Here is a 16,351-nt window from a genome sequence, read left to right on the forward strand (position 1 = left end):
CCCTCCAGCAGGGAGACAGAGAAATACATTAATTATCCTTCAAGACTTCAATCCCCTTGCAGGGAAGCCTGACCGTCCTCCACTCTCCCACTCCCTCCGTGTTCCTACAGGAAGCACCTCTGCTCCTCAGGACAAATGGAACCCCTCACTCACTGCATAGGAATGATCCTGTCCTTGTGGCAAATCCATCTTGTTTGTAAGATCTTTAAGGCTTAGGTCTATGCCTGCAGTCTTTTTCCTTGGCGTTTCCTTGGCATATCCTTGGCATTTAATGAAGCTATGGCACACAGTCAATGTTCCCCCAAAATAATGACCTGATGGATGCCTAAAATAATGAGCCCATGGGTGAATAAACGAATGAACAAGTGCCTGAATATAACATGGCAAAAAAGGAATAAATCAAGTGCTGCTGGAGCACAGAAATAGGAGCTGATTCTGTCTCTCTGGTCAACAAGGGCCTCATGGGAGGTGGTGCTTAGGCTGGTTTTGAAGCCTAAGTAGGATTTACCCAGCCAATTATGAAAAAGCTCACAGAAGCCTACACTGAGAAGGGTATCTGTGGAAAGGATATGGTGAAGAAAGGACAAAGCATGATAACAGAAAGGTATACTGAGCCAGATCACAAGGGACCAGACACTTAGCAACAAAAAGTTTGGGCTGTTTCACCCAATCAAAAAACAAAAAAACAAAAAAATTAGCAGAAAACCTTTCTCCATTTCTCCAAAGAGGACATACAGACGGCCAACAGGCACATGAAAGATGCTCAACATCACTAATTATTACAGAAATGCAAAGCAAAACTACAGTGAGATAACACCTGATACCACTCAAAACGGCTATCATCAAAAAATCCACAAACAAATGGAGAGGGTATGGAGAAAAGACCACAGTCCCACACTGCTGGTAGGAATGTAAACTGGTATAACCACTACGGTGAACAGTTTGAAGGCTTTAAGAACAGAGCTACCATGTGACCCTGCAATTTTACTCCTGGGCATGTGCTGTGCTGAGCTTAGTCATGTCCGACTCATTGCAACCCCATGGACTGTAGCCCACCAGGCTCCTCTGTCCATTGAGATTCTCCAGGCAAAAATACTGGAGTGGGTTGCCACGCCCTCCTCCAGGGGAGCTTCCCAACCCAGGGATCAAACCCAGGTATCTCACATTGCAGGTGACTCCTGCGCATGTAACTGGAGAAAAACATGGTCTGAAAGGGTATAAGCACCCCAATGTTCAGTACAGCACTGTTTACAACAGACAAGACATGGAAGCAACCTAAATGTCCATTGACAGAGGAATGGATAAAGAAGATATAGTACACATATGCAATGGAATATTACTCAGTCATGAAAAGAACGAAATAATGTCACTTTACAGCAACATGGATGAACTTAGAGACTGTCAGACTGAGTGGAGTCAGACAGAGAAAGGGAAATATCATTTATTACTAATATAAGGAAACTAAAGATATTTAAAAGAAATGATGCAAATTATAGGAGGAATCTACAAAGAAATGATACAAAAGAACTTATTTACAAAACAGAAACAGACTCACAGACTTAAGAGAACTTATGGTTACCAGGGGAGATGAATGGGGGAAGAGATAGATAGGGACTTTAGGACTGACATGCACAGTCAGCTATATCTAAAATGGATAACCAACAAAGTTCTACTGTAGAGCACAGGGAACTCTGCTCAATGTTGTGTGCCAGCCTGGATGGGAGGGGAGTTTAGGGGAGAATGGAAACATGCATATGTATGGCTAAGTCACTTTCCTGTACACCTGAAATTATCACATTTTTAATCTGCTATGCTAATGCTAATGCTAAGTCACTTCAGTCGTGTCCAACTCTGTGTGACCCCATAGACGGCAGCCCACCAGGCTCCGCCGTCCCTGGGATTCTCCAGGCAAGAACACTGGAGTGGGTTGCCATTTCCTTCTCCAACGCATGAAAGAGAAAAGTGAAAGTGAAGTCGCTCAGTCGTGTCCGACTCTTAGCGACCCCATGGACTGCAGCCTACGAGGCTCCTCTGTCCATGGATTTTCCAGGCAAGAGTACTGGAGCGGGGTGCCATTGCCTTCTCCGTTAATCTGCTATACTCCAATATAAAAAAAAAAAGCTTGAGCTGTTTCATACAAAGGCCACAAGAAAACCCCAACAACGTCAGGAGTGTATAAGCAACTTTTAAAGGAGTCTGTATCTTAGTGTATGGTATGTGTTTGGGGGAATAAAGGATGAAGAACGGGTAGTTTTATAAATTTAGAATCCACATTTTTTAATCCAAAGCATTTTCAGTGAGGTTCAAGACCAAAAAAGTTCTCTAGACAAATTCAGGTGTTACAATGTGACACATCCCTTGAGCGTTCCAAATTTATAAAAAACTTTTAATGCACAAAAAGACAGTGACCGTTTATACAGGTGTGCTGGTTTAAGCAGTCCAGAGTCACAGGATTAACTTCGCTCTGTGCCCAGTCACTCAGCTCTTCCAATACACCCTCTCCAACTTGGTCGTGGAGCACTCCACAGCCCTCGCTGATAGCGCAGTCATCCTGAGCTCAGTGTGAGGACTAGGACGCTGTGCTCACACGGTGACACTCACGTGTGTGCACGGCCCATGTTCAAATGCCGGCTCATGGGACTGTGAGCAAGTATATCAATGAACCAAAAATGTATGACACGGCTTGTTCACAAATGTCCACCCGTTCCCAGGGTAGCTGACACAATGGAGTCCCCACCCCTCCAGTGAGGAACCTGCCATTTCATGGATGACACAGGGATGAAGCAGGTGCAACACCGGTCTTACACTGAGAGGGACGCAAACTCAGGGGCCAGTTAAAGCCTCACCCTCACCCCCACCCCCACTCCCCAAATCGAAACCCTTGTTTTATACCCAGAGCAACCTCAACAGGAGAAAGATTCTTGGCAGGAAACCGGCTGAGGCAGAATAAGTATTATTCTTCCTTAGACAATACACCAGTCTTTCAAATTAACCCAGTATTACTTGAGCCCCGACTGGGTGCACACCAGCCCTAAGCAGTCCATAAGCACATCACGGGAATGTAGTGGGGCCAGAAGACACCCAGGCAAAGAGAGTCCTGGACACAAAGGCTGAAGCACCCAATTCTGCTATCAGGACCTGCTTCACTTCTGCAAGGCCCCGGGAGCTCTGAAGGAGAGCTGACCCTGACCATGTCACCTGTCACCAGACTCCTCCCTCCTCACCCCGGACATTCCTCACCCTAGTGAATGAGGCAGCTGTAGCAAGCAAAACAGGCAAAGGGCCAGGGCTTGATTCGATCAATATTTCTGCACCTCCCCAGCGGCACTTCTGCAAGCTTGTGTGCGTGCATGCACGCACGCGCACACACAGACACACGGAGTTTTCAGGGGAAAAAAAAATAATAATGACAATAATAAAGGGGAGGGATGTGTAGTTCCTTCTAGGATCTCTTCCTCCTGCAGATTCTGCTAACCTTGATAGACGAAGAAGGAACTCCTCTCTCTAATCAAAATGCAACCCATTTCCAATTATATCTATGACTTGCCACTAAAGCCCTTCCAGTCTCAGACATTCACAATGTGGATGGCCCCTCAGTCCAAATTTAACGATGACTTTACTTCCAGGGCGAGACTTTAGAGGCCAAAAGGCCCAAAGGCAAAGCACAGCAAACCTCACACACACACAGACCTGGCGCACCAACACTCACACCTCCCAGGGCACTTCTGTATATTAACCATCTGTCTCTAAAAGCACCCAAGAAGATCCAAAAAGGGTGTTCCCGGCCCTGGGGGAGGGAACCCAATCCCTCAGCCCAGCTCTGAGTGATTCTTCCATTCAGAGAACCTGGCTGAATCAGCGCCCAAAGGAAGGCCAACATCTCAAGCTTCTCCCATCCCTTTCTCTGCAACTTGTCACCAAGAATGTCCGCTTGGCCCCTCATCTCTCAACTGCATCCCCTCTGCTCCTCCCCAGCCCACTAACTTTGCTCCTGTCTGACAGGCAGGACCTCATCACCGCTCTCTGAACTGGGCTGTCCCCTACATCCCCACAATGCCACCACTACCAACAAGCTGGTTCTGCCAGGTTCCCAAGCCTGGAAGAACATTAGGATGACATAAGTGGCTTCTTAAGAATATCGATCTCAGCCACAATACCAGAAGTACTGAATCAGAATCCCCAGCTCATGTATTTTTAGCCAGCTTCTCCTATGCTATTCTACAGCCAGAGAAGTTTTCCCAGAATGCAAACATGGCTTTCATCCTACATTCATTTTAAGTCTTTCAGCAGATGCCCACCCCGTCCAGAACCCAATGCATAGCAGGACACTCACAGCCCTCACCACCTGCCACTAGCCTGCTTTGCAGGCATCTGTGCAGTCAGTACCCCATAGCTAGGGCGCCCAAGGTGCCCAGGCACAAGCAGGCTGCCTGCTTCACCCCCTCAGCCACCTGGGTCCCTCTGCTCAGCTGCTTGTCTCACCAGCAATTTCATCTAAAGAATGTCTACCAGTCCTTTCAAGACTAAAGTCACCAACCTCTCCTCCGGGAAACCTTGACAGCTTTCTCCACTAGGAGAAGTCACTTCCTTGTCCTCAAAGCACCTCAAGCGAACTTCTAACACCATACTTGGTACGCTTCATCAAAATTTCTCTTAGGATACTATCTCCAGCTGATCAGTAAGCTCTTTGACATTCTTATGTTTCGCACCTCTCAATACCAGACGAATTGCTGAAACTTAAAAAAAAAGTTTGTTTTTTTGTTTTTTGCTAAATGCTTCCCTTTGTGGGCACTCCTACCATTCTAGAGAGGACACTGTGCATCTGGAGAGTCTATATGGCCAAACAGTTAAAAAAATATGTACGTATAAAGAATACACACAGTTTTAGAATCCTAGAGGTTTTTATTTTGAGCTCTCCACTTGTTAGCTATGTCTCAGGGTGACGTGTGTATGTGCATGCATGCAAAATGGGAATTAATGTTACCTACCTGCTGAAAGATTAAATGATCCATACAAGTACAGACGTCTCAATCCTCGGGAGTCATTACATACGTTACTCATCTGTACGCTTACAGATCAGTGGGTATTTGTGCACACACGGCTGAGAACTGTGCCTGACACATTGCAGGTCCTCAGCTAATTGTTGAACGAACGTACACGACTATAATTAATACTTAGTGCTTCTATATCTGTCATTCCTGCTACACTGCACATTTTCAGAAAACAGGGGTTCTGTCCCATTCATTTCTGTACCTCATTCCCTACCCCAGCGAGATGAAATTAGTTTAACATAAAATATTAATACAATCTTCATGACTATTAAGAAATTCATCCTTGTCTAAGGCATTACAAAGACAGCCTCAGGCATAGTCTAGATGAGACCCACAGAATGCAATAAAAAAACACAGTAGTTTCAAAACCTTCCTCCAGTCTCCAGAACCCCTGACTAGCTGGCCTCTGCTGGACTCCCAACTCAAAGTAGGGCCTATGACCTAAGAAGCCACAATCTGAGGTCTGAACTGTGACACGCACCCTTCCTGCCCAGACTGTGGCATCATGACCCGGAGCCCCCAGCCCCCAACCCTGCTGGCCCCCAGCCCTGATGCAGCAGCTGCTCCGCATGGGACACCGGGACACTGGATCATCAGATCGGGAGCCCGGCTTTTCAGCTCACAGCCAGTTCACCCCCCGGGGGCCTGGGGGATGCAGTCGCTGGCCAAAGTGTCAGGTTACCACAAAAATAACAGCAGGCCTACACCAGGAAGGCTTGCAGGCCAAGTGCAGAAGGGAAGAGGCGAGAAAGAGAAAACCAGGCGAAGAAAAGCAGACATTTGCATCTGAGTCGAAGAGGAACTGGGTTTCATAAAACGTACTTTAGATTCTTAAGTACACTCTTTTAACATCGCCACTGCAGCCTCTGCAATAACTCATTTATTTAGCATCCAAGCCAGAGTAGCTTATATTTATATTATACTTAACTACTTTAAACGTGCTTTTAAAAACATTATTTTAAGGTAAGAAGGGGGTGGGTTTTTTTATTTGCTTATTTAATACTATTTAGAAAAGTCAGAGTTGGGTCAATAAAGATTTCAACAAGTATTCCCATTCAACAATTCCCAATATTACTCAGCTCTAATTTTCTCAAAACTACAGCCAAACGTGACAGAGCTAATTAGGCCTAGAGAAGGAGGGACAGACCTTCAAAAAATAAAAGGCCAATGAAAAACATGTATGCACTTTTTTTTTCCTTAAAATAAAATTACAGATAACTCTCACGCTACCCTTGTGTAGGAACACTGCTGGCTTGATGTGGTCTGACCCAGCCTGGGTACTTCAAAGTTGACTTCAATCACCGCAGGGAGTTAGCAGGTTATTGAATCTCCATCCATTGTGCTTTCATCTTGGTTTACTCCACACACTATGCCTGTTTAATTGGCTCCTCGCAACTGTTTTATAAGAGGGTGGATAGAGACCCAGCTACAAGGAAAGGAGGCCCTTCTTCCATTGGGCAGGTAAACCAGAGACCAGGCAGTGGACCAGGTGGGTGAAGTTTCCCATCGTAATCTCGTACACGTGAGAGTCGCTGTGAATGCCCTGGCAGCTAACTCTAATAGGCACCTTACCAGCCTGAAGGTGTTGAAAGAGAAGGAAGATTTTAAAAAATTAAAAAAATCCAAATGGGGGAGAAAAAAAGGATTCTCTGTTCTCTTTTTCAAAGTTAATTATGATGGAGAAAAGTTCCCCAACATCATATTATTTTGCAGTTACCAATGTTTGCTTCGTGTTAAAACATCAGGGTTACAAGTATTAAATGGTTCAGCAGTGTTCTAAACAGGACTCTATTGCAAATACTTAAAAGGGGGACGTGGGGATCTTTAAAATGATAATCCTAGTGGTAGCCAACAGCAGCTGATAGACATGCAGGTAAGAAGATTCTGGTATCTTTTATTTTTTAGCTTTGAAGAAATAATAGCTCTTTCCCAATCCAACCAGTAAAAAAAAACTTCAGAAAAGGAGCCTACTATCAGCAGAGTTTGAGCTCTATAAATGCAGAGGAGCATCAAATCAACAGTGAAATGAGAGGCAGCTTCATTCTGCTTTAAAAACAGTCAGAGTCGAGTTCCCCATCAGAAGAGAGGACCCCATCAGGCTCACGCGGTCAGAATTCACACAACTCATGCAGGACACACCACACCGTGCAATTATCCAGCAGCACTGCCACTGCTAAAAGATCTTTAATAATCCTGATTTTTACCATAAAAGCTCTCATTATTATCCCAGCTCTCTTTTGCTTGTTCAGCAGGCCTGGTCACTTACAGGAGGATGAGAAAAACCCAGGGACTCGGCTCATCTTTCCCCAGCCGTATCTTCCAGGGAGTGTTAGTGTCCCCGCAGCCCAATGCCACGCCACCACGCTGGCCGGCACACTGGATTTAAAATTAGACGAGCCCTGGAGAGCCACGGGTAACCTTCTGACAAGGTTAGCCGGCAGAGGAGAGCACGGCTCAGTGAGGGACATTAATACGAGGCCAAGGAGGGCCTTTCAACAAGTACATTAGGGCCTCTCGGAGCCCTTGCAGTCTGGAAGCTGGGGCCCCAGCATCGGCAGGCTGACCTAGGCTTTTACTTTTTATTCCACCGAGTCAGCAGCTTCCTTTACAGACGATAAACACAGCCTTCAAAAGTATTTCTCCCTGATTAAATTCAAAATATTTGGTCGCTGATCATACAAATAACATTTTAAAACTCTAAACTGGATTTTAGAAATACAGTATTTATAGGATGCCTCTAATTATAAAGTTAATGCCCACAGGTGACTACAAGAATGGAAACAGAAGCACACGTTAACTCTACCCACTGCCCTCCACCAAATAATAGTCAGGGCTAACAATGCATTTTAATGTATTTTCATGTACTGTAACATTATTATTACTATTACCTATTGTGTGAGGTTCTTTTATTGTCCACCTAAGGTTTCACATTCAGCATTTTTCTGAGTCCTGAAATATCCTCTGTATTCATGAATTTAAGAGGCATAATAATTTCATGTCGTGGATATACTATTATTTGACTATTTTCACACGGCTCGACATTTAGATTTTGCCCAACTTTTCACTGTATGGCAGATATCCTTGTAGTGACTTCCGACAGATTCCTAGAATCCAGGGGCAGGAGAAACTTGAAGCCACTGGTACAGATTGGGAGCCTCGTAAAGACAGGGACAGTGCCTATCACGCTGTAGTGTTCTCTGATTAAAGCAATGTGTCTCAGCACTTTCCAGACAGACACCCCTAAATTCTAATGTGAAACATTCCAGGCACCTACCAAGAGATCACCAGGCCAATACCACCAAGGGCCCTCAGCACTGAGACAAAGGAAGACAGCCAAGGCACAGAGCCAACACTTCCTAACATCTGTCAAAGGTGATTCAGACGCCGCCCCTGCCAGCACCTGTTTAAGACACTGAAACACTTCCACACAGGCTGGAAAGAGACGGGGACCCAAGCCTGACGAGTGCCTGGCCCCTTAGCTCCCGCCCCTCTCCCAGGGCCCCTCACCGCCTCACTACTCAGCAAGTACAGGGTAAGTGCCTGGCACACCTGGGGGCCTCCAGTGGGTTCCACTGTGTTGATGTCCACACTGTCTGTTAAATATTTTAAACATCACCCTTCTTCACATACCACTTGTAACTCAGGATATGCTTTTTAAATTTTGTTAATCCTCCCCTCCAACCAGTTCCTCAAATACCACTGTTTAAAATCTTCATTACCATCACATCAGTGCTGTTTCTTAAATTCATTCTCTAATATTCTATCTTTAAAACTGAAATGGACAATTAATAGAAAGAACTTACCAAGATGTTGGGCGGGCGGGGGTGGGGGTGGCGAGGTGGGCAGTTCCCACTAAATTATTCTCTACAAAGCACAGTGAGTTGGTTCAGACAAAGACAAACATCACAATCCTGAGGGTCATGGACCTAGTAGAAACACCAATGACACTGGTTCCCCCAAGGGTAAAAGTTATCTGCTTAAATCACAGGAGACTTGGAGGAGCTCTCAGATCCTCAATTATAGTCTCAGCAAGCTAAAGCAAAAATACAGAAATGCTGAAGTCTAGAGATAAAAGGAGTCAGGACAGCCTAACTTATGCCCAGACCACCCTGGTACTGGATTACTCTATAATACCAATAAAAGCAGCATGTGGGGCAGGGCATTATCACTATGCACTTGGAAGCATGACCTCTACCTTAGCCCTCTCTTTACAGAGCTAACTGTTTTCTGTGGGAGAGAACAGATAACTAGTTCTGTTATCTGTGGAACAGAGTTTCATTTCCTTCAAATGTTTTTGTCCATCCTTTACTGGGGCTGCCAGGGCAGGAACACCAGCCAGGAAAGGGAAGAAGGACAAACAAGGGGTCTGTAAAATCAGGCTTTCAAAACCAAGAAGGTGTCAGCCTGGATACATTACAGCACTGTCCAGTATAGCCACTGGAAAGGTGGCTCAAGCTGCAATCAGCTCAAAGACAATGTCCATCCTCACCTCCATGGTGGAAGAATATACTCCAAACTCCAAGTCACTACGGGGGCTAAGGTTTCTTTCCAAAATCAGTAAAATTCTAATTGATGGGTATAAAAATATTTTTGATTCTTAAAATCAAACATAATAGCTAAAATGTAAGGAAACACCTTGCAGTAGTAGATGGAAATAATATTCAGAGCTAACATTTATTCCTCACTACTGTGTGTGAGGAACAGGGTTTAAGACTCTACTTTTATTATTTCTTCTAATACTCATTACAACACTATTAGGTAGAGATATATTACCTCTAATATTAGATGTATACTACCATATACATCATTCAGATAATGAAGCAAATAAGGTTTAGAAACAGGCTTTTATCCACAGATAAAACAGAAAATCCAGACCCAGACCTATCTCACCTTGAGTTCAAGGTCTGTCTTTGTGATAGAGTGAACCTCTCATCACTGGAGGTAATCAAGGAGCAGCTGAGCAATCTCTTAACAGGGATACTGTGGAGGGGACTAGAGTAGGAAGAATGTCAGAGAAGGTCCATTCCAACCCCTGATCTATGACAGATGAAAACAAATTGCCTACTGTATGCTGGCTAGCAGGCACTGGGCATGAGGAGTAGGAAAGAGCCAATAAATGAAGTTGGCACACTTTTAGAGTCAAGGTAATGGATAGACGCTCTATTTTCACAATAAAAAGCAGCTACAAAGCAAGGTCACTGGAGAGTGTCCAGACTCTTGGCCACTGGGACCCCAGTAGAGCTGGCCTAGCAAGCAATGATGCCTCTTTCTCCCTCTTCAGAAATGCAGTGGCACAGATGAGACCCTCGCTACTGCAGGACAGGGAAACAGTTCGGACCCTTATACCTGAATTTTTTTTCCAACACAAAGCTAGTATTTATGGTAAATTAACGACTCAAATTTGTACTGGAAAATATCAAGAACATAACCAGAAAAGGAAATGAGTGAACAAGTCACACAGGAGAATAAGCATATGACAAAACATGCCTCTTCACCAGGAGGGAGAAAGGATGGCAAATTCAAGCAAATTTAAAGTGTTATTTTAAACTTCCTAATCAGCAAACCTTAAAAGAGCAATAACATCTGTAGTGAATATGACCCAGGAACTATCCTAGAGGTACTGGGGACGTGAAGATCCAAATGGCTATAGTTACTAAGAGTCTCAAAAGGCTGAAATTCTTTGACCTAATAATCCTAACACTAGAAATTTATTAAGAGAAAACCCCATGGGAGAAAAAAAAAATTAGAAGCACAAAGACCTACATTATAGAATTGTCTGTACTACTATGAATGGCAGAATGATTAAGAAAACCACAGCACAAATGCAAAGGAAAACTGTGTGTTCATTTACAAGAAAAATCAAAAAGAATAGACAAACAAAGGAAAGTTTCTCAAAGCAAAATACAAAAATACAAATTTTTTAAAAGCAAAATACAAAACTGTGTGTATATGTATTATCTACAAAGTTGTGTGTATATATGTATATGTGTGTATACATATATAATTACAACTCTATGCTATGTCTACAGAAGTGAAAAAGAAAACTGTTACTGTTAGGAGGGTTGTTATTTTACACTTTACAGGTTTCCAGTAGTCATGTATGGATGTGAGAGTCGAACTGTGAAGAAAGCTGAGTGCTGAAGAATTGATGCTTTTGAACTGTGGTGTTGGAGAAGACTCTTGAGAGTCCCTTGGACTGCAAGGAGATCCAACCAGTCCATTCTAAAGGAGATCAGTCCTGGGATTTCTTTGGAAGGAATGATGCTAAAGCTGAAACTCCAGTACTTTGGCCACCTCATGCGAAGAGCTGACTCATTGGAAAAGACTCTGATGCTGGGAGGGATTGGGGGCAGGAGGAGAAGGGGACGACAGAGGATGAGATGGCTGGATGGCATCACTGACCCGATGGACGTGAGTCTGAGTGAACTCCGGGAGTTGGTGATGGACAGGGAAGCCTGGCGTGCTGCGATTCAGGGGGTCACAAAGAGTCGGAAACGACTGAGCGACTGAACTGAACTGATAGGTTTTTATTTTACACTTTTTATGTTTCATTGTTTTGTAATTTTTAATAAATTATCCTGACTTTCTTTAAGAAAATTTAAGTAGACTCAGATACAAGAGATATTCAAGTACCTAAATACAAGAAAGCTTGGAGGTTGGGCATCTGTGAACACTTGAACCCTGTTTTACCACTAGGATCCACCCAACCAATCTCAAACTCCACATCTAGCCTTCACAACCTCCAAATGCAGAAACAGTGCACAGATTACAGCCGACTTTAGGCAGACCTAAGGACTTAAAGCTCCTCTAAACATTTCAGCAGCAATAATGGCTAACACTTACAGACAGCATGTATTCTGTACCTGACCGGATTCTAAGCAGTTTATATGTCAATGCATTTAACCCTCATAACAACACTGTAAGAAAAGTACTCTCATCATTCCCATTTAGAAACAAGGAAACCAAGAGACAGAAAGAGAAAGTAGATTTCCCACATGGTTCATTTAACCCTCATAACAAGACTATAAGAAAAGTACTATCATTATTCCCATTTAGAGACAAGGAAACTAAGAGACAAAAGCCAGGATCTGAACAGTCTGACTGCAGAGTCTAAACTGATATTGCGTGAGGTATAGACAAGTCTCCCAGCTGCTGCTCTGCTGGGCCCCTTTTCGGAAACATCTTTCCTCCCCTTAGCCACCTATACAGTTGCCACATATACTTTGGAGGCCAACTCAAGTGCTACCTCTTCAGCAAAGCCTTGCCTGGCTCTCAAGTCATCTGCTACGTTGCCTCTCATGTCTCATGGAACTTCAAACACACAACTACAGTTTCACTGATACTGCTTAGTAATTGCCCGAGTCCACCTTCCTCACAGACTAAAAGTTTGGGATGGGAAGCAAACAGAGGTAGTCTTTGTCTTATGGGTCACTAGCCCAATGTCTGGCAGGTAACATGTAATCAAAGAGGGAGGGGAAAAAGTGAAGAAGGATGAATGGGTAGCCAGAAAACTGCATGAGTGACTACTCATTAAAGGCAGTAGAGAATGAATTCATGTGTTGGTGGGTGACTATTTCACACATGCTTGGGGTTAAAATAAAATAGGGCCTTGAAGAATATGCATCCCCAAACAGGAAAGAAATCCACAACAAGGATAAAACTTGAGGACATTATGCTAAGTGAAATTAGGTCACAAAAGGACAAATCTACATCCACACATTCTAGTTTGTATGGGGGCTCACTGAACCAGCTCCTTCACATACCAATGGACAACAGTACTCAAAGATATTCTAACTTGAAACTGAAAAAAAGGTGGGGGAGGGGGAAGCAGGAGGAGTGGGATGGGGCAGGGAATCCAACTGCAGATGGCCAGACAGGTTCCTACTCCTCCATTAGAAAAGGGGGGACGTGTGTGTGTGTGTGTGTGTATGTGAACAGCTTATTTCCAGAATCTATACCCCTCCCCTCCAGAGGTACAGCTCCGTGCCCATCTTCTAATACCCAGACTGAGACCCAGGTGCCAGGCGCGGCACAGGAGCTTAAACACATCGCCTCTTCAAATTCTCTTGAAGTCAAGGGAATATTTTCTTCTTTGCAGGAACAAAAGTTTAAACAGCAGTTAGATCAATTCGTCAGGCACCTATCTTTCGGGCTAAAATTAGAAAACATTCTTTAAAGGCTGATAAATCTTTATCAATACTGAGGGGTCAGTCCAAAAGGCAGGGGAGGTAATTGCTGTTCTTTGCCTAGACCATTTTCCCTTCATCAAGGCAGCTGGTACCTGTACTGAATTTCCTCTGTAAGTGTTTCTGCCATATAAATTACTTCACCACCCCTAAAACTGTTCTGCTGCACATACCTCCAAGTCTGGTGCATGCCTCCCAGAGGAGAACAAACTTTTGGATTTGCTACCGAGCAAGTGTGTTTTCTTTACACTCCCCCGCCACCCTCCTAATTACTGGGCAGACTATGAAGAGCAAGGCTAATCCACTTTGGAACTCCACTATGCAAAGCATATAGGACCCAAATGAAGAGTGTAAGTGAATTCCAGCATGAAGCTGACTTTAGGGCACATGTACACATTTGAGCTACTCACAGCTCCAACCAGGTCACGCTGAAATGAAAGTAAAGACTGTCAAGGTAAGAGATACACCTGCCTGTGTGTTTCTGGAAACCCTCAATCAGTAAGCAAAGTCCTTACATGAATGTTAGGTTTTGTTCTTACTCATTCACAAAAAATCATAAGTAAAGGACATTTGAGGATCTGAAACAGAGAGGACTGACACTCAAAGGGCATTTTTAAACTGAGATCATGATTACTTTGTCTCTCTCCCTTTTTTTAATTTTTTTTGCTTAATCTTGCCTCTTTAGTCAAACTCTTTAGTCAATTTAGTCGATTAAAACACATTAATTATGGGGACAGAGATGTGTCAACACTAACTCTGAGGACTTAATTTCTGCTGGGAAAGATAAGACAGGACAATAACATAACCTTTAGCAAAAGAATTTTCCTCATCTACAAACAAGGGAGCCAAAAGAGGACTTTAAAGTAGCTGTCAAAAGTAGATTCTATTAACTTCTGGCCCAAACATGGGTGGACTGTCCAACACTTGAATCTTGTTAAAGTCTCCTAAATATTACTGACCACATCATTCATTCATATACACGTGTGTGTGTATATGTGTGTATATATATATACAAACATGCATACACATACACACATATATGCACATCCTGACAGACTGCTGCTTCTGAAAGAAGCAGACTGTGACAAAATAAAAAAAAAATAGTGTTTATAATTCTGTCCAACCGTTTCTAAAGGCTTTTAATATCTTTTAAGAAAATTATGGGTAAGTTTTAAAAAGAAAATACATTCTCATGTATAACAACTCATTTAAAAGAGAAGTAAAAGCTTCATTTGGCTGTCTATCTCCAAGAAATACTTCTTGCTTCCCTTTCCACCCCTGCTTTACCTATGAATTGACATGAATTGACAGGAATCAAAAACCCAGGTTCCAGCTGGAGTCCATCACATTCCGTATGTCCATCAAAATTGATAAAAATTCCCTATTTACTTAATATGTTCAAGCCCCATTCAATAAGCTTGAGGATTATACCTTCATCTGAAACTCAAAATACAGTGATTATTCAGACACTGAGATTTTTTGGGTTTAAAGAATAATCACTGATCAATTGTTATCTTCTAAAGAAGAGAGATGACCGCATCGATTCCACTTTACCACTAGTTGAATTCAACAAAGTATCTAAAATCCTAAATACAAATAATACTCCCAATTCCATGTGCCTTCTTTAAATTGAATTATTTCTATTTTAATATATATTGCTATTATGCAATCCTGTGTTTCCTGAAAAGTTTGTTCCAGAGAGGGCAGTGGCATGTGCACATCCACTCACACACAACACACACGAAGTCTAGAAAATAAAAAAAATCTCTTTGGTCTTAACAGGCAGTAAATATGTTCACACATTCCAGTTTTGAACAGAAATAGTACATGAGAGGAAGAAAAAGGATACATTCGGAATTTCAGGATATTACATATAGATTCAAAGAAATCTGAGAGGCAATTTGCCAGAGTAAACAAATATCATAATCATATTAACATTTTAAAGGAGACTGTGTTCACAGTTCACACATACTGATACAGCGCTTAAGGGGCTGCCTTATTCCCTTCTGTAGATGTGCAGATAAAGCATGGCCTACAGAGAAACATTTCCTACTTCCCTCCTCACTCCTGCTTTATGTGGGGCTGGGACACAGAAGTGTTAGGTACCTGGACTGCTCATAATTTATTTCGGTGTCATAAAACACATACAAGCATTTGTTCAATTAGCCTTAAACAGGCATGTGGCCAACTCTGGGCCGGCTTTGCGCTGGAGAGATAAAGATGAGTAATAAACACGCACTCCGCCCTCAAAGATCTCACAGCCCAGTGAGAGACAGACACATCAGCTGAAACCTGAGAATCCAAAACAGTACACAGCACAGAGTAGGTGCTTGAAAAACACAAAGCAGGTTTAGGAGTCAGGGAGGGCAGGCAAAGATCTCCTTGAGGATCTGGAGCTGGGTCGGGAGCCTGACTTGATGTGGAGGGCTGGGCTGGAATGCACACTCCACCACTTCGCTGCTGTACCAGGGCAACGTGTGTAATGTGGTCACGCCCCAGTGTCCTCATGTGCTCCCTCCCAGGGCAGTGATGAGCTAACATACAGGGAAATGCCTGGATTGGCAAACATGTTAACCCCATCTCTGCCCAAAGGCAGCCCCTGGTCTGTGGCAGGGACCAGGAATGGCAGAGAACCACTGCAGGAGGAGATTTTTTTTTTTTCCTACTTCTTTCTCTCCCTTTTCTAACCCTTCTTGCTAAACCTCCTTTCCCCAAAGTTGACTCAGAAGACTCAGAGTGAATGAACCAAAAAAGGAAGTGGGAGGAAGGGAGACGGAAAGAGAACCCTGGCTAACTATGAAGAAAAGATGGCCATCCTTTGGAGGGGAAGCCATCAGTAGTTCTAAACTAGAAAAGGGAAAACACAAAAACCAATGAAAAACTCCTGAACCAGATACCTAAAACATTTCAACTTCTGCTGGTTAAACTGCTTTTCTGGATGGCCTCGGACTCTCGCCAATTAGCTCGAGTTATTTTCTTCCCATCTCCCTGTTTGAACTTCCTTTACTAAATTAAAATAATTGCAGCACATTAACATTTAATCAACACAAAAGACTAAACCAAGCTCAAACATAATTTTAGATCTTTCATTTTCTTTTTTTAAATAAACGGCTG

The 16,351-nt window shown here is 43.2% G+C and overlaps 1 protein-coding gene across 13 annotated transcripts in view; it reads right to left on the reverse strand.

The window, feature by feature from the left end:
• TEAD1 (TEA domain transcription factor 1) overlaps window positions 1-16,351 on the reverse strand; it is a 274,193-nt gene that overhangs the window by 195,905 nt on the left and 61,937 nt on the right. The window contains exon 1 of one of the 13 annotated variants that reach the window (XM_019974705.2): window positions 7,318-7,523. The exons of 11 other annotated variants lie outside the window; for them this stretch is intronic. Coding sequence is in view for 1 of the 2 variants with exons in the window: in XM_019974697.2 (XP_019830256.1) it covers window positions 7,256-7,270 (15 nt within the window). In the remaining variant the exon portion in view is untranslated. Of the gene's footprint in view, window positions 1-7,255; window positions 7,524-16,351 lie in introns of those variants that run through there. One more of the 13 variants, XM_019974697.2, reaches the window with a different exon arrangement.

The sequence above is a fragment of the Bos indicus genome, chromosome 15 (assembly GCF_029378745.1).
Source record: "Bos indicus isolate NIAB-ARS_2022 breed Sahiwal x Tharparkar chromosome 15, NIAB-ARS_B.indTharparkar_mat_pri_1.0, whole genome shotgun sequence".
NCBI lineage: Eukaryota > Metazoa > Chordata > Mammalia > Artiodactyla > Bovidae > Bos > Bos indicus.